The 18,261-nt window shown below is 44.3% G+C and overlaps 1 protein-coding gene across 1 annotated transcript in view; it reads left to right on the forward strand.

The window, feature by feature from the left end:
• Positions 1-16,485, forward strand: part of ST8SIA3 (ST8 alpha-N-acetyl-neuraminide alpha-2,8-sialyltransferase 3) — a 30,470-nt gene extending 13,985 nt beyond the window's left edge. Inside the window, exons 3-4 of the mRNA XM_088476524.1 lie at positions 306-863; positions 16,180-16,485. Coding sequence (XP_088332650.1) covers positions 306-863; positions 16,180-16,462 — 841 coding nt within the window. The 3' untranslated portion in view covers positions 16,463-16,485. The remainder of the gene's footprint in view (positions 1-305; positions 864-16,179) is intronic.
• The last annotated feature ends 1,776 nt before the right edge of the window (positions 16,486-18,261 follow it).

Raw genomic sequence — 18,261 nt, forward strand, 5'->3', positions numbered from 1 at the left:
TAGCATATAGGGCCGCATTTATCAACAAGTTTTATCATACGCAACGAGTTTTAAAACTCCTTGTATATGATAAATGGTGCTCCAGCCAATCAGCCCCCAACTGTCATCTGTTGGAAAAAATGACAGTTGGGAGCTGAATGGCTAGAGCACCATTTATCCTAAGCAACGAGTTTTAAAACTCGTTGCATATGATAAAACACATTGATAAATGAAGCCCTAAGACTCATATATGCAAAACTGGCAAAATAAAAAAAATTGATAAAACCATAACTGGGACTCATGGCTCTTTTTTTTTTTTTTTCCAGGAGGGAAATTTTGCAGAACGTGGACGTCATACGAAATTTTTCTCTGACAAAAAACAGTGTACGAACAGGACAGCTGATGCATTACGACTACTCCAGTCATAAATACGTGTTCTCCATCAGCAATAACTTCCGGTCGCTTCTTCCAGACACCTCGCCCATTGTCAACAAACAATATAACATTTGTGCGGTGATCGGGAACAGCGGCATCCTCACAGAGAGCCAGTGTGGCCCTGAGATAGACAGGGCCGACTTTGTCTTTCGCTGCAACTTTGCTCCGACCGAAGCCTTCCAGAAGGATGTCGGGAGGAAAACCAACCTGACCACCTTTAACCCGAGCATCCTGGAAAAGTATTACAACAACCTCCTGACCATACAGGATCGGAACAATTTCTTCTTAAATTTAAAAAAGCTCGATGAGGCCGTACTATGGATCCCAGCCTTTTTCTTCCACACTTCTGCCACAGTTACAAGAACACTGGTAGACTTTTTCGTTGAGCACCGTGAGCAGCTAAAAGTCCAGTTGGCTTGGCCTGGAAACATCATGCAGCACGTGAACAGGTGAGCGACTTTAATTCATGCTAAAGGCACAATATTTACTCCTTACGTCACTACTGATTGTCAAGTTACAGTGAAAAATCTTTCCCTTAGACTATAAAGAAACTGTAAGCCATGTTCAGATGATGTACGTTGAACTCCGATGTTTCCCGATTGGCACATGCACAGGATCTGCACAGTACATTTCAGCAATGATGGTCGCAGTGCCCCCTAAGCCACAGTATGATTGATATGCTGCAACCATTTGGAGGGGGGGGGGGCTGGGAGGGGCATCGACAGGCATGCAGAGGCCAGTGGCTGCGTCTTCTGATGCAGATTTCCTGGCCTCTGCAGCGTGATCACACCGGACACCCTGAGTAATCTAAAGGTTACGCAGATGTCCGATGGTCATGCAGAGTGATCCGATGGCTGCATCCCAGCTCCCAGCAGCGAATCACAGAAGCTGCTATGTACACAAGATGCCTTCGGCAGTGTTTGCATATTGTAGCACAGCTGCTGCACACAAAGACTGAACCAGGCCCAGTGCTCCTAGAGGCCATCTTACCATGTAATATCATTTTGCGCTATTGTGGGTTTACCAAACAAAGATATTTGAACAAAGCAGTGCCGGGACACCGAAGTAATCTTTATTAATGTTTGTTTTTTTAGTAAGTAATGTCTCCATATAAACTAGACCTGATAATGATTTAACCAGTAATTTCTATTGCAGTGTCCAAAGACGTGTGTAACCAGGCGTATTTATTCATCCGCATTTTGTATGGCGGAGATAATGTTACACGTTACACACTTTTACATGATGGTGTTTGTGTGCAGTTGAATAGTACAAGCAATTGTTGATTGTTTGAGATTGAAGGAAACAAAACTAGTCATAAGGTGCTGACGTTTCCAACCGTTGTGCCCAGCAATTCTGTTAGTTTTCAATATGCAAATATCCTGCAAATCAACTTGGGGTGGAATGTAATAGCCGGCAAATGTTTGGTGACTTGTGAGTCCAACCAATCGCTGTGATTTTCTGTTGCGTTTTCCCCTCTAGTTCGCCAGCAAATAGGAGGGTGAGAAAATCAGCTGCCGGTGAACCCACACATTGTATATATGATATATATAGCCACCTGAGGTGGATTGTGTGTGTGTATGTATATCTATCTATATCTATCTATCGATCTATCTATCGATCTATATATATATATATATATATATATATATATATATATATGTATATATATATATATATATATTAGACTATACTGTATGTGTATATCTATCTATATATATAGATATATATATATATATATATATATTAGTAAAGTGTGAAGAACACCCTCTTCTTCGAATAGCTTTGAGCTATTCAGTATCTGATCTGGTCCTCCTGGGGGGAGGGGAAATGGGAGACAATCTCAAGTGCTGTGTGCACCAGGGTAATAATCATGTAAATTGTGCCCTCTTTTACCTTAATCTTATTTAATTCTGGCCTTCTAAAATAATGAATAATGAAGTATTGCTCCAATAAACAACATAGAGTAAAGCCTGCCTCTTTAATAAAGTATTGTCCTTATTAATGTCAAAAATACCTTTAATCAAATTTTTAAATAAGTGAGGCCATTTTGTTTAAATAAAAAAAGCCAAGAAATGTGCCCCCTTCCCCCCCCCCCCCCACTCCACAAAAAAAAAAGATTTTAATGACCAGAATGCAGCCCCTGAAATGCAAAGAATTCACATTAGGAAGCTTTGGCCCTCATTCAGAGCCGTACGCTCTGAGCAGAGCGCACGCTCTGAATGAGGGCCGGCCTCCATGAAAATGGAGCGTCCTTCTGGACGCTCGTATAGCTGTGGGTCACCACCCACAGGCTATACGAGCGTGCATTTTGATGGCCGCGATGGTCGAGACCATCGCGACCATCGAAATTGCGAGCCGGAGCCTGCGGTTGAGGTTTTCAACCGCAAGCTCCGCAGTGATTTTGGCTCTATCACAGCCAAAATCACTCCCACTGACATCACTAGTGATGTCAGTGGGCCAGCTTTTGACGGGAGGCGTTCCCGTGGGAACGCCCCCGTCAGGGAGGCACGCCCCCGGCACGCCTACCAAAGGGGGTGTGCTGTCAATCAACATTGACAGCACGCCCCCTTTGATCGGACACAACGAGCGAAGGACTTTCCTTCGCTCGTCGCGTCTGGCGCATGCGCACGACGGAGCTCCCTCCGTCGTGCGCATGCTCAGTCCAGAACATCGACCCACTTGCGAGCGGACAGCCGCTCGCGAGTGGGTCTGAATCAGGCCCTTTGTCTTATCTCCAAAATATGGCAATCAATCAGTGGCTTCCTAGCTCGTGATTCGTTGTATCTTATCTTGGATTATTATTATTATTACTATTATTTTGCCTGGTACCAGGAAGGGCCCCAAAGACCAGACTCAATGCTGAATAGCTCAGATCCAGTGGAGGAAAGTAATGGCCTCACACAATTTTTATTTTTTTTGCCCAAAATGCTTGAGGTCAGATAACTTGCATCTCCATTGTTAGGCTTTTTGTGTGTGTTTTTTGATGGTGACTTGTGAACTCTGGGCCTGATTCAGACCCGGTCGCAAGCGCTAAGCGCTCACAACCGGGTCGATGGTGGCCCAGAGCGCATGCGCACGATGGAGCCGGTTCCGACGTGCGCATGCGCGAGACCTGGAATAGCGACGGGCAATCCGATGGTCTTGACCATTGTGACCATCAACCTGGCCGCTCGCTATAGCTGTGGGTGGTCACCTACAGCAATGCGAGCGGCCAGGAGGCCGCTCCATAGAAAAAAAAAAGACGCCCTGATTCAGAGCGAGCGCTCTGTCAGGGCGTCCGGCTCTGAAACAGGGCCTCTTCACTTTGCGGTTTTTGTTATGAACAGTGAAGAAAATCAGACATTTTTTCAAAATCAGAGGCTATTACATTCTGCCCTTGGTATCCAGAGAAGTTACTTGTTAATATTTAAAAACTATGAGGGCTGATGTTATTACTACTAGGCTACAATAAATGTTGTATCTGATTCCCTCTGACAAATATAATATTAAGTTGTTAGACCCCAGTGTCGGACTGGGGCATGAAGGGTCCACCGGGGGAAGGGAATGCAGTGATAGGGGCCCATACTTATGGGTGTAGCCAGCCTCCAGAGTGGGTCTGGGCCTCTTTAAATTAGGGGTGAGCGGGTTCGGATTTCTGAAATCCGAACCCCCCCGAGCCCCCCCGATCCGAGTCCGATCCGAGTCAGGCTCGACTTTTCCCGCCTGACTCGGATCTGAAATCGAGGCAAAACGTCATCATCCCGCCTTCCGAGTCTCGCGGGTTTTGGATCCTATATAAGGTACCCGCGTCGGCGCCATTTTCTCACTCGGCTGTGGACAGTGAAGAGGGAGGGTGGGAGTTAGGGCTGTGTAGTGTAGTGTAGTGTAGTGCTGCTGTTGTCCACTACTTCAAAGTCCATAGGGGCTGGCTGTGTTGTGCTGCTGTTGTTAATAGGGGCTGTGTCCACTACTTCAAAGTCCATAGGGGCTGGCTGGACTGTGTTGTGCAGTCAGTTCTCCATAGGGGCTGTGTCCACTCCAAAGTCCTGTGCAGTGTCCCAGTCCTAAAGGAGTGCTGTAGTGTTGTCCAGGGGGTGCTCTGTCCATCAGGGGTGCTCCCCCCAAGTGCTAAAAAAATAATATATTTTCTGTGTTTGTGAATTGTGTGCGCAGTAGCCGCACGTGCATCAACAAAGTAGTGCCAAGCGTGCGCCTGTGTCATAAGTAAAGGGCCGGCTGGCTTGACCGTTAGAGGGTGCTGTAACCCCCGAAAGTACACTCCAGTCCAAACCAAAAAAAAATTATTTTCTGTGTTTGTGAATTGTGTGCGCAGTAGCCGCACGTGCATCAACAAAGTAGTGCCAAGCGTGCGCCTGTGTCATAAGTAAAGGGCCGGCTGGCTTGACTGTTAAGGGTGCTGTAACCCCCGAAAGTACACTCCAGTCCAAACCAAAAAAAAAATTATTTTCTGTGTTTGTGAATTGTGTGCGCAGTAGCCGCACGTGCATCAACAAAGTAGTGCCAAGCGTGCGCCTGTGTCATAAGTAAAGGGCCGGCTGGCTTGACCGTTAAGGGTGCTGTAACCCCCGAAAGTACACTCCAGTCCAAACCAAAAAAAAAATTATTTTCTGTGTTTGTGAATTGTGTGCGCAGTAGCCGCACGTGCATCAACAAAGTAGTGCCAAGCATGCACCTGTGTCATAAGTAAAGGGCCGGCTGGCTTGACCGTTAAGGGTGCTGTAACCCCCGAAAGTACACTCCAGTCCAAACCAAAAAAAAAATTATTTTCTGTGTTTGTGAATTGTGTGCGCAGTAGCCGCACGTGCATCAACAAAGTAGTGCCAAGCGTGCGCCTGTGTCATAAATAAAGGGCCGGCTGGCTGGACCGTTAAAGGGTGCTGTAACCCCCGAAAGTACACTCCAGTCCAAACCAAAAAAAAATTATTTTCTGTGTTTGTGAATTGTGTGCGCAGTAGCCGCACGTGCATCAACAAAGTAGTGCCAAGCGTGCGCCTGTGTCATAAGTAAAGGGCCGGCTGGCTTGACCGTTAAAGGGTGCTGTAACCCCCGAAAGTACACTCCAGTCCAAACCAAAAAAAAATTATTTTCTGTGTTTGTGAATTGTGTGCGCAGTAGCCGCACGTGCATCAACAAAGTAGTGCCAAGCGTGCGCCTGTGTCATAAGTAAAGGGCCGGCTGGCTTGACCGTTAAAGGGTGCTGTAACCCCCTAAGTACACTCCAGTCCAAACCAAAAAAAAAATTATTTTCTGTGTTTGTGAATTGTGTGCGCAGTAGCCGCACGTGCATCAACAAAGTAGTGCCAAGCGTGCGCCTGTGTCATAAGTAAAGGGCCGGCTGGCTTGACCGTTAAAGGGTGCTGTAACCCCCGAAAGTACACTCCAGTCCAAACCAAAAAAAAATTATTTTCTGTGTTTGTGAATTGTGTGCGCAGTAGCCGCACGTGCATCAACAAAGTAGTGCCAAGCGTGCGCCTGTGTCATAAGTAAAGGGCCGGCTGGCTTGACCGTTAAAGGGTGCTGTAACCCCCGAAAGTACACTCCAGTCCAAACCAAAAAAAAATTATTTTCTGTGTTTGTGAATTGTGTGCGCAGTAGCCGCACGTGCATCAACAAAGTAGTGCCAAGCGTGCGCCCGTGTCATAAGTAAAGGGCCAGCTGGCTTGACCGTTAAAGGGTGCTGTAACCCCCGAAAGTACACTCCAGTCCAAACCAAAAAAAAATTATTTTCTGTGTTTGTGAATTGTGTGCGCAGTAGCCGCACGTGCATCAACAAAGTAGTGCCAAGCGTGCGCCTGTGTCATAAGTAAAGGGCCGGCTGGCTTGACCATTAAAGGGTGCTGTAACCCCCGAAAGTACACTCCAGTCCAAACCAAAAAAAAATTATTTTCTGTGTTTGTGAATTGTGTGCGCAGTAGCCGCACGTGCATCAACAAAGTAGTGCCAAGCGTGCGCCTGTGTCATAAGTAAAGGGCCGGCTGGCTTGACCGTTAAGGGTGCTGTAACCCCCGAAAGTACACTCCAGTCCAAACCAAAAAAAAATTATTTTCTGTGTTTGTGAATTGTGTGCGCAGTAGCCGCACGTGCATCAACAAAGTAGTGCCAAGAGTGCGCCTGTGTCATAAGTAAAGGGCCGGCTGGCTTGACCGTTAAAGGGTGCTGTAACCCCCGAAAGTACACTCCAGTCCAAACCCAAAAAAAATTATTTTCTGTGTTTGTGAATTGTGTGCGCAGTAGCCGCACGTGCATCAACAAAGTAGTGCCAAGCGTGCGCCTGTGTCATAAGTAAAGGGCCGGCTGGCTTGACCGTTAAAGGGTGCTGTAACCCCCTAAGTACACTCCAGTCCAAACCAAAAAAAAAATTATTTTCTGTGTTTGTGAATTGTGTGCGCAGTAGCCGCACGTGCATCAACAAAGTAGTGCCAAGCGTGCGCCTGTGTCATAAGTAAAGGGCCGGCTGGCTTGACCGTTAAAGGGTGCTGTAACCCCCGAAAGTACACTCCAGTCCAAACCAAAAAAAAATTATTTTCTGTGTTTGTGAATTGTTTGCGCAGTAGCCGCACGTGCATCAACAAAGTAGTGCCAAGCGTGCGCCTGTGTCATAAGTAAAGGGCCGGCTGGCTTGACCGTTAAAGGGTGCTGTAACCCCCGAAAGTACACTCCAGTCCAAACCAAAAAAAAATTATTTTCTGTGTTTGTGAATTGTGTGCGCAGTAGCCGCACGTGCATCAACAAAGTAGTGCCAAGCGTGCGCCCGTGTCATAAGTAAAGGGCCGGCTGGCTTGACCGTTAAAGGGTGCTGTAACCCCCGAAAGTACACTCCAGTCCAAACCAAAAAAAAATTATTTTCTGTGTTTGTGAATTGTGTGCGCAGTAGCCGCACGTGCATCAACAAAGTAGTGCCAAGCGTGCGCCTGTGTCATAAGTAAAGGGCCGGCTGGCTTGACCGTTAAAGGGTGCTGTAACCCCCGAAAGTACACTCCAGTCCAAACCAAAAAAAAATTATTTTCTGTGTTTGTGAATTGTGTGCGCAGTAGCCGCACGTGCATCAACAAAGTAGTGCCAAGCGTGCGCCTGTGTCATAAGTAAAGGGCCGGCTGGCTTGACCGTTAAGGGTGCTGTAACCCCCGAAAGTACACTCCAGTCCAAACCAAAAAAAAATTATTTTCTGTGTTTGTGAATTGTGTGCGCAGTAGCCGCACGTGCATCAACAAAGTAGTGCCAAGAGTGCGCCTGTGTCATAAGTAAAGGGCCGGCTGGCTTGACCGTTAAAGGGTGCTGTAACCCACAAAGTACACTCCAGTCCAAACCAAAAAAAAAATTATTTTCTGTGTTTAGCCGCACGTATATATCAAATCGATATAACATAAATGGAGGACCAAACTTTCTCCGATAAAAATAAAATAGAGAAAGATCAAGAACCACTTCCTCCTAGTGCTGAAGCTGCTGCCACTAGTCATGACATAGACGATAACATGCCATCAACGTCGTCTGCCAAGGCCGATGCCCAATGTCATAGTAGAGGGCACATACAATCCCAAATGGCAAAGTTCAGGAAAATGACCTTGAAAAAGACATTTAAATCAGCTGAAGAGAAACGTAAACTTGCCAATATGCCATTTACGACACGGAGTGGCAAGGAACGGCTAAGGTCGATCCCTAGTATGTTCATGACTAGTGGTTCAGCTTCACATGACGATGGAAGCCCTCCTCCCACTAAAAAAATCAAAAGAGTTAAGCTGGCAAAAGCACAGCGAAGAACTGTGCTTTCTAAGAAGATATCACAAATCCCCAAGGAGAGTCCAAGTGTGGTGGTGGTTGCGATGCCTGACCTTCCCAGCACTGGACGGGAAGAGGTGGCTCTTTCCACCATTTGCACGCCCCCTGCAAGTGCTGAAAGGAGCACCCACAGTCCACTTGCTGATATGCAAATTGAAGATGTCACTGTTGAAGTACAACAGGATGAGGATACTGGTGTAGCTGGCGCTGAGGAGGAAGTTGGCGAGGAGGATTCTGATGGTGATGTGGTTTGTTTAAATCAGGCTCCGGGGGAGACAGTTGTTGTCCGTGGGATGAAAAAGCCCATCACGGTCATGCCTGGGCAGAAGACCAAACATTCCACCTCTTTGGTCTGGCAATATTTCTATCCAAATCCGGACAACAACTGTCTTGCCATATGTACCATATGTAAAGGTGAAATAAGTAGGGGTAGGGACGTCAACCACCTAGGAACATCCTCCCTTATACGGCACCTGCAGCGCGTTCATAAAAAGTTACTGTCAAGTTCAGAAACTTTGGCTAAGACCGTAAGCAGTCCAGGGACACCTAAATCCCGTTGTCCTGTTGTATCCAAGCGCCTGCAAACCACACCATCAACTCCCTCCTCGTCAATTTCCTCCTTAGTCAGGATCGGAAGTAGTCCTGCAGGCCATGTCACTGGCATGACTGACTCTCCTATCCGGGATTCCTCTGGAGGATCCTGCATTGCTACGCCTACTGCTGCCGCTGCTGCTGTTGCTGCTGCTGGGAGTCGTTCATCATCCCAGAGAGGAAGTAGGAACACCACTACTTTTACTAAACAATTGACCCTCCAACAGTCCTTAGCGAGGAGGATGAAGTACGACAGCAGTCATCCTGAAGCAAAACGTATAACTGAGGCCTTGACTGCTATGTTGGTGTTAGACGTGCGTCCGGTATCCGCCATTAGTGCAGTGGGATTTAGACAATTGATGGAGGTAGTGTGTCCCCGGTTCCAAATCCCGTCTAGATTCCACTTCACTAGGCAGGCGATACCGAGACTGTACAGAAACGTCAGAAAAAGTGTCCTCAGTGTCCTGAAAAATGCCGTTGTACACAATGTCCACTTAACCACGGACATGTGGACAAGTGGAACAGGGCAGACTAAGGACTATATGACTGTGACAGCCCACTGGGTAGATGTATCACCTTACGCAGCAACAGCAGCAGCGTCACCAGTAGCAGCATCTCAGAAACGCCAGCTCGTTACAAGGCAGGCTACGCTGTGTATCACCGGTTTCAGTAAGAGGCACACCGCCGACAACCTCTTAGAGAAACTGAGGGAAATCATCGCCCAGTGGCTTACCCCACTTAGACTCTCCTGGGGATTTGTGATATCTGACAACGCCACCAATATTGTGCGGGCATTACATCTGGGCAAATTCCAGCACGTCCCATGTTTTGCTCACACAATAAACTTGGTGGTGCAGAATTTTCTGAAAAGCGACAGGGGCGTGCAGGAGACGCTTTGGGTGGCCCGAAAAATTTCTGGCCACTTTCGCCATTCAGCGACTGCGTGCCGAAGACTGGAGCGCCAGCAAACACTCTTGAACCTGCCCCGCCATCACCTGAAGCAAGAGGTTGTGACGCGGTGGAACTCAACCCTCTATATGCTTCAGAGGATGGAGGAGCAGCAAAAGGCCATACAAGCCTATACATCCACCTATGACATAGGCAAAGGAGGGGGTATGCACCTGACTCAAGCGCAGTGGAGAATGATTTCCGTGTTGTGCAAGGTTCTCCAGCCCTTCGAACTTGCCACACGTGAAGTCAGTTCAGACACAGCCAGCTTGAGTCAGGTCATTCCCCTCATCAGGCTTTTGCAGAAGCAGCTGGAGAAAGTGAAGGAGGAGCTAAGACGGAGCGATTCCGCTCGGCATGTGGGACTTGTGGATGAAGCCCTTCATTCGCTTTGCCAGGATTCCAGGGTGGTCAATCTGTTGAAATCAGACCACTACATTTTGGCCACCGTGCTTGATCCTAGGTTTAAAGCCTATGTGGTGTCTCTCTTTCCGGCCGACACAAGCCTGCAGAGGTGCAAAGACCTGCTGGTGAACACACTGTCAGCTGAAGCGGAACGTGACACGTCAACGGCTCCTTCTTCATTTTCTCCCGCAACTGGGGCTGCCAGGAAAAAACTTAGGTATCCTAAGCAACCCGCTGGCGGTGATGCAGGGCAGGCAGGACCAAGTTTGGACATCTGGTCTGGACTGAAGGACCTGGCAACAATTTCTGACATGTCTACTGTCACTGCATATGATACTGTCACCATTGACAGAATGGTGGAGGATTACATCGGTGACAGCATCCAAGTAGGCATGTCAGACAGTCCATACCTGTACTGGCAGGAAAAAGAGGCAATTTGGAGGCCCCTGTACAAGCTGGCTCTATTTTACCTGAGTTGCCCCCCCTCCAGTGTGTACTCCGAAAGAGTGTTTAGTGCAGCCGGGAACCTTGTCAGCGAAAGGCGTAGGAGGTTGCTTCCACAGAATGTGGAGAAGATGATGTTCATCAAAATGAATTATCAGCTCTTCCAGGGAGACCAGCCTCCAGAAGGTACAGAGGGACCTGTGGTGGTGGATTCAAGTGGGGACGAGTTAATACTTTGTGAGGATGAGGATGTACACACTGAAGAGGGTGAGGAATCGGTGGATGAGGAGGATGAGGATGACATCTTGCCTCCGTAGAGCCAGTTTGTGCAGGGACACATTAATTTCCAGCTTGTTTTGTGGGGGCCCAAACGAACCAATCATTTCAGCCACAGTTGTGTGGCAGACCCTGGCGCTGAAATGATTGATTTGTTAAAGTGTGCATGTCCTGTTTATACAACATAAGGGTGGGTGGGAGGGCCCAAGGACAATTCCATCTTGCACTTCTTTTTTTTCTTTGCATTATGTACAGTTTGGGGCCTAGTTTTTCTAACTGCCATCCTGTCTGCCACTGCAGTGTCACTCCTAGATGGGTCACGTGTTTGTGCCGCCCACTCGTGTCGCTTAGCATAGTCATCCAGCTACCTCGGTGCAACCTTTTGGACATGAAAACACTATTGTGAGGTGTGAGGTGTTCAGAATAGACTGGAAATGAGTGGAAATTAAGGTTATTGAGGTTAATAATAGCATAGGAGCAGAGAAACCAACAAATTCTGTGATTTTAGCTGTTTTTATGCTTTTTAAAAAAAAAATACAGATCCAAAACACAAAACCCAGAACCCAAAACACGGAAGGGTGGTTTTGGCAAAACCAATCCAGATCCAAAACACGAAGAAAGATCCAGATCCAAAACCAAAACACAAAACACGAAAAGTGGCCGGTGCACACCCCTACTTTAAATATATACATATATTATTTAGTAAATACTGCTAGTGAATGTATGATAATGTACCAGATTAATAACAGTAGTGCATTACAAATACACAGTAGTCCTGTGCAGTATAATTCAAGTGCACAGTCTGGAACCTGATTCCTAGAGGAGGAGGTGGGCCCTCAGGCAGTGGGGCCCACCGGGGGTTTTCCCCTGTACCCCTGTGAGCCAGTCTGACCCTGTTAGACCCTGTAGAATTCCGTGCGATTCTTTACGGTGAGAGAGAGAGAGAATAGTCCGGCTACTGAATGGAGACTGAAAAAATTAGGGTCTTTTAAATTCTTGTTATGTGGGTTTGCCACCGAAATATAAATTATAGAAGGTGCAAATACAATACTGGAGAATCTGGAAAATTATATATATAATATATATATACACAGTAGGATTTTGGAAATTTGACAACTATATATATATGTGTGTGTTACTTGTTGTACTGTGAGAGCGGAGCAATAATGGCTGACACCTGTACTTTCTTTGATGTCCACAGCGATCTGACGAACCTTTATGTGACACTTTAATAATCTGGAATTATTTCACCGTCCTCGGTTTTTCCCGCTGTCAGATTCTGACTCCAGCCTGTAAATGTGATTTGGCATTTCATCAAGATCTGTAACCCCAGCAAATCTGATTTGCCAGTTTTTATTACAGATATCCATCTATTACATTTTATAGCCCTCTCACACTGCGGGTCCTAATTTCATTGGCCGACCTTTATTGAGTCTCTGTTGCCAGAGCTGGAGGAACGCCTAACGGAGATTGCCAAACAGTGGCCGACATAGGATGTGAAATGTAATATCAGCCCCGCTAATGGCGCAATTTCAGCAGAGATTGAATTTGGCACACTGTAGTAATAACAACGTTAACTCAAATTTAAGGCTATAAATATATATATGTGTACAATTTTAATTTAGGTTCTCCAAACATCCGAATCCACCCAAATTTTGTAAATCCGGAGACAGATCTGAGTCGCAGTTCCAATATCTAGAGGAGATCCGTACAGATCCGAGTTGCAATTCTGGTCTTCCCGCCGTTCGGAATTTGGATTTTAAATCCGAATTTTGGGTTTTGGATTTCAAAGATTACATGATTTTAGCTGTTTTTTTTTTAAATAAAATAAAAACTTTTTGTGCATTTTTTATTTAAAAAAATAAATAATCCAAAACACATGGGTCAGCACACATCTTAATTATCCATATATTAGTATTAGTAAATCGCGCATGAACATGAAGGGTCTGTTGCAGAGTTTTACAGATGGATCCTGAGAATTTTCTCGCTGCACAAGCTCCGGGGGTCGAAGTGCACCCATCTGTACACAACTGGGATTCAAATGCCTATCACTTTGCAGCTCTACTTGCAGCTGAATTGGTGCTAAGTGGGTGATAACAGTGCGATTGCATGTGAGCTAAGCTGCTTGTTGCGTTCATGTAGATGGGATTGTGCATGCACAATTTCAGCAGGTATAGGGCCGTGCAATTGTGCGCTGATAATGTACGTAATGCGGTAGCATAGATGTATATGCCTCTATGTATGAGCAAACACCCAAATTTAGGACCTGATTCAGACTCACTCGCTAGGAAGCGTTCGCACGCAAACTGCCGATGTTTGCATTGTGTGCATGCGAATGCATCGCCGCGCACGTGCGCAAACCAGTGCAAATGATCGGGAAGCATTCGCTCGCTGCACATGGACAGCCCAGCAGAATGAGTGACAGGAGAAGTCGTTTGTGGGTGGTGACAGGGGCTGGCTGGTGGGCATCTGCATACACAAAGCGATCGCACGGCAAGACATAGTGGGCGTGCTAATGCCTTGCTGTGCGATCGCTTGCCTTGCCGAATTTGCATACGCATCTAGCGAGCGATGGCATCTAGCGAGCGGGTCTGAATCAGGTCCTTAGGACCTCATTCAGAGTTGGTCGTTGCGGCCGCACGGTTGTAAGGTAAAAGGGGCCGGATATGCAAATGAAGCGCTGGCAAGTTGCGTCATTAAGAAGGGATCGTTAGCTGGACGAGCGAGGGGAGGATGCGGCCGTAAGACTAAAAATACGCCCCCTTTTCGTTCCCATTACACATCATCTCCGGGCATATAAGGATTAATCGAGACCATCAGGAACCATCGGAGCTGGTCGTAGAGCTTAAGGTTGACCATACCCTCTCTTAAGCACTACGATCAAGTCAGTGTAAAAACCTCCCATGTCACGTGTGCCATGAAACTACTTAGTTAATTATGCACTCCCATAAAACGCCGTTTGCATAGTCAGGCACGCCTGCGTTCGGATCTCCACTCCCCCATTCACAAGCACCTTCCCCTTTTACCACCCACAAACGCCTCATCCTGTCACTCAAAATAACGACCTGGCTGTGTTTAAGGAGAGAGCAATTTCTGATCGTAATAGCTAGTTTGCGCATGCGCATTGCAAATTTTACGCATGTGCAGTTTAGCAAACATTGGTGGCGTACGACCGTGCGGCCGCAACGACCGACTCTGAATGAGGTCCTTAGTTCCTTGCATTCAGTACATGTGCAATTGCAGCGGACTTGTGTGCAACTCTGAATTGGCTGTGTGGTGCGCAATTTTATTAGCAACTTGTTAGACTGAACACTAGAAAAACTTACCGTAAGTTGAGTTTTTAAAAATTATCCATAAATTGGAATTGGCCTGGGCATATGATCATTTGTCCATATTGTATTTTTGTATTACCCAGAAGTCTGGGTTTATTTATTTTATTTTTTTTTAGGTTTATTTGCAAATTGTTCCTAAGGTGCATAGCTTGTAAATCTTTCATTGTTGAAAACGAGATGACATTTATATTTTCTTTATATGGTCACTGGAATAACTTGTCCTGCACTGATTAGACCAAACAAGTTGGAAACAGTCCTGCTTCTCAAACCTCTATCATTCTTTCAAAAGGGCATTGACTCAAAATGCTATGCATTTAATGTTACCGAAACATACTGTCTCCTTATATGCTCTTTGTAACTTATGCAATAAGGAAATACACAAGTAAAAGGACTTAACACACATAACACACTTTAGGCACAATGAGTACTTATATCAGGAAAGATGACATACATTATATACTTGAGATGTTTTATACATATTGTCATGAGGAGATATATATGCCCCAGGTTTCTGTTTTCTGTCTGGTAGACAGTTTACTAATTAGCAACCATGATTACCAGGCCACCTGTGAGAGGCTGATAAAAGTTGGGCAGGTTTCTCTAGTCTGTCTCTCACTGCCCGGGGAGCAAGTTGAGGCCTGGAGAAAGAGAGAGAGATGGAAAGAGAGAGAGAGACCATTGCTTGTACTGTAAGTGCTGTGCTAAATACTGTTTTGCGTTGGACACTAGGTCATTCCACATTGAGCGAGGGAATTGTATGTTAGTTAGAGCCAGAGAGCTGGACAGGCTAGGATTTATTTTTTTAATTTGCTTATTTTGTGCGCTCAAATAAAACTAGCTTCAGACACTTGTACCAGGGCCCTTATTTTAAGAATATATATATATATATATATATATATATTCTGTATATATATATATATAATATATATATATATATATATATATTCTAGCCACTATATTGTCCTTGTCTATCTCAACTAGCTATATGCTGTCACGTGCATATCTTGTATACACTTCAAAGAATGCTGCTATATATGTACTGTATAATACTCCACAGACACGTCCTTGTACTCCATACTCCATATCTTTCACAATGCATCACAACCAACTCCACATGCTCACTGCTCTATATGATAACATCAGTGCTCTATATAATAACATTCTCCCTGCCCTAGTATTCACATGCATCACATTAAATACGGTATCTGTATCGCAGTTATAACCCAGTACAAATCTTCCATTTAGGGTGCCCATATCCCAAATTAGAAGTTCTTCTTCCAGAATTATCCATGCAGTCTATGGACAGGGATGGGAGAAGAGATAGATTCCCCACTACTCTTTATTAGTGGCATGTGTTAGTTACCGTAGTGACCAGGGTCAGGTTTTAAAAAGACCCCTAAATCACTGAAAGGGGGCTGGGAGAGGTGTACCCTGTAGCATACGGCCATGTGCTGAGCCGCAGAACTCGTAAGCTGCACATAGATCTGCACCTGTATCATTTTCAGAATTACACATAATGTATATACACTTACACCGATGGGGGGAATTCAGTTACACACGGAGTTCTCCCCGCAGCTAATTGATCACGCTGCCTGATTCGTATAGCTGTGGGAACCCCGCATGCTAACTATGAGAGGAAGGATTTTTTTACTTGCAGCCTCAGGAGTTGAGAGGAAAAATCTGGGTTTTTAGGTGAGAGGGTCTAATTCCAGGACATTCCAGTTCATTCACCTAAGGGATACCTCTTGAACTGTTACAGGAATAAATCATTTCTTCCTTTAATGTACTTAATTTCAGAAATACATTAAAGGAAGAAATTATTTTCCGTCAGGAGGACATTTGGTCAATTTTCATGGCAAAGAAACATTATGTATATCTGTGTATGTTTTTTAGCGCCCTTGAATCTTTATCATTTTGTAATAATAAAAACAAAAAAAACTTCTGACCAGTTGGATTGGTTCATGCAATTGTTTTTTACGTTTTTTTTCCATAGGTACTGGAAAAACAAGCATTTGTCGCCTAAAAGGCTAAGTACCGGCATCCTGATGTACACCCTAGCCTCCTCCATCTGCGAAGAAATACATCTCTATGGATTTTGGCCATTTGGATGGGACCCAAATACAGGGAAGGATCTTCCGTACCATTACTACGATAAGAAGGGAACAAAATTCACCACAAAGTGGCAGGAATCTCACCAGCTGCCTGCAGAGTTCAAACTGCTGTATAAAATGCACAGGGAAGGACTGACTAAACTAACGTTGTCACATTGTGCCTAAGATCCAAACGAGAAACATGAAGTGCCAACTGTTATTAAAGTGCCCAAATGTAATTGAATATTCATCAACAAAACAACCAGAAATGTACTTCATGACTTAGAATGTAGATTCCTTTATCCGTACCGTGTAACGTTTGGTAATTGTCAGATTTTAGCAACAGAGAAATAATTCATTTTTTTTCCCTCAATGGAGAATGACAGTAGTTGAAAGTATTTTATAGAAGAAAAAAAAAAGTATGTTTTACATTCATACATCCGCTGCTATATATTTGTTTTCATGTATTTTATGACCAATCCGGAATATCGGTGACACCCTGATATCCGGAGAGATCAATGTTAATCCAACCGAGCCGTGAAGCACATGTATTTATTTTGGGTGATATTTATAATAGCAATCAGACTGTGAATATTTTATGAACAAACCATTATATGCAAGCTTTAATGTGGAGACGTTTAATAGGTCTGATTTGAACATTTCATTTTATATTTATTTAGCATTTTAGCATTTTTTTTTACTTTAAAATGATTGTCTGGGGTATAAACACCATTATTTCTGTAAAAACTGTTAAATGTTATTTATTATTAACTAGACAATGTGTTAGTCATTTGGAAATTGCCAAAACAACATCCAGGCAGGATTCCCTTTTCATTGTAATTTAAGAACAAAAATAGCAAATTTATGTTTGTGGAAAACATCTTGGAAAATTTCATATGGAGCTTATTAAAAAAACATGGAGGGGAGATATATCAAACCTTGGAGCGAGATAAAGTGGAGAGAGATAAATTACCAACTAATCAGCTACTAACTGTCATGTTACAGGTTGTGTCTAAAAAATGAAAATTAGATGCTGACTGGTTGGTACTTTATCTCTCTACACTGCATCTCCCTCCAAGCTTTGATACATCTCCCCCATAGTGCTATGTGTACAAATTTGCTGTAACTCATAGCAACCAATCAGAGGCTAACTTTTGTTTCTGACTGCACCGTGGAAAATGAGCTTTCATCTGATTGGTCGCTAGGGGGTAACACTGATGTACATATAGAATGATGTCTATGTTTTTTACTAGTCACAAAAGAAAGATAATGTATTAGATACAACTACACCTCTGCCTTTAAGGTAAAAGGGAATATGTTTAATTTTTTTAATCTAGCATTAAAGTTATTCATTTAGAACAAGGGCATTAGATTTCATACTTAGATATAAATGTTACAGTGTTGATGATACAGTATTTTAACAAAATTGCAGTTGTTACATCCTTTATAAATCATTCAAACAATGGTTTGAAATATTCTTCATAAAAATATACAGGTAATGTAGTTTTAAGTAATGTGTAAAAAACAACACAAAAATATTCAAATACGTACACATAGAAAAGAGACTGAAAGACTGTGATGTTGACATAAAAACATAGTCAAGTTAGAGCTATTTTTGGAAAGAACTGTGACAAAGTATTTAAATATATGTGAATTCTTATATCATCAACGTACCTTACCTTAACATAACTAAAACAATCATCGAAGACTGGGGAAATAGTACATTTTATGTACTGATCAGTAATGAACCCTTTACAGAATATTGCTTGTTTTCCTTATGTTGGTTGATTTTGGCTCAAACCACCAGTATTATTTCCAAGGGTCAATGAGGACATTTCAGACTGAGCACTGTCCATGGAAATAATATATTGAGGCTTATTTACTAGAGTAGCGTAAAACACACATGCTGTGACACCTAGAAGCCAATCAGATATTAGCTTCTGTGAGGCCGCTATAAAGTGTCTAGTTGCTGTGGGTTGCAGTAC

This window comes from Taudactylus pleione, unplaced genomic scaffold, assembly GCF_031769625.1.
Source record: "Taudactylus pleione unplaced genomic scaffold, aTauple2 ptg000189l, whole genome shotgun sequence".
NCBI classification, from domain to species: Eukaryota; Metazoa; Chordata; class Amphibia; order Anura; family Myobatrachidae; genus Taudactylus; species Taudactylus pleione.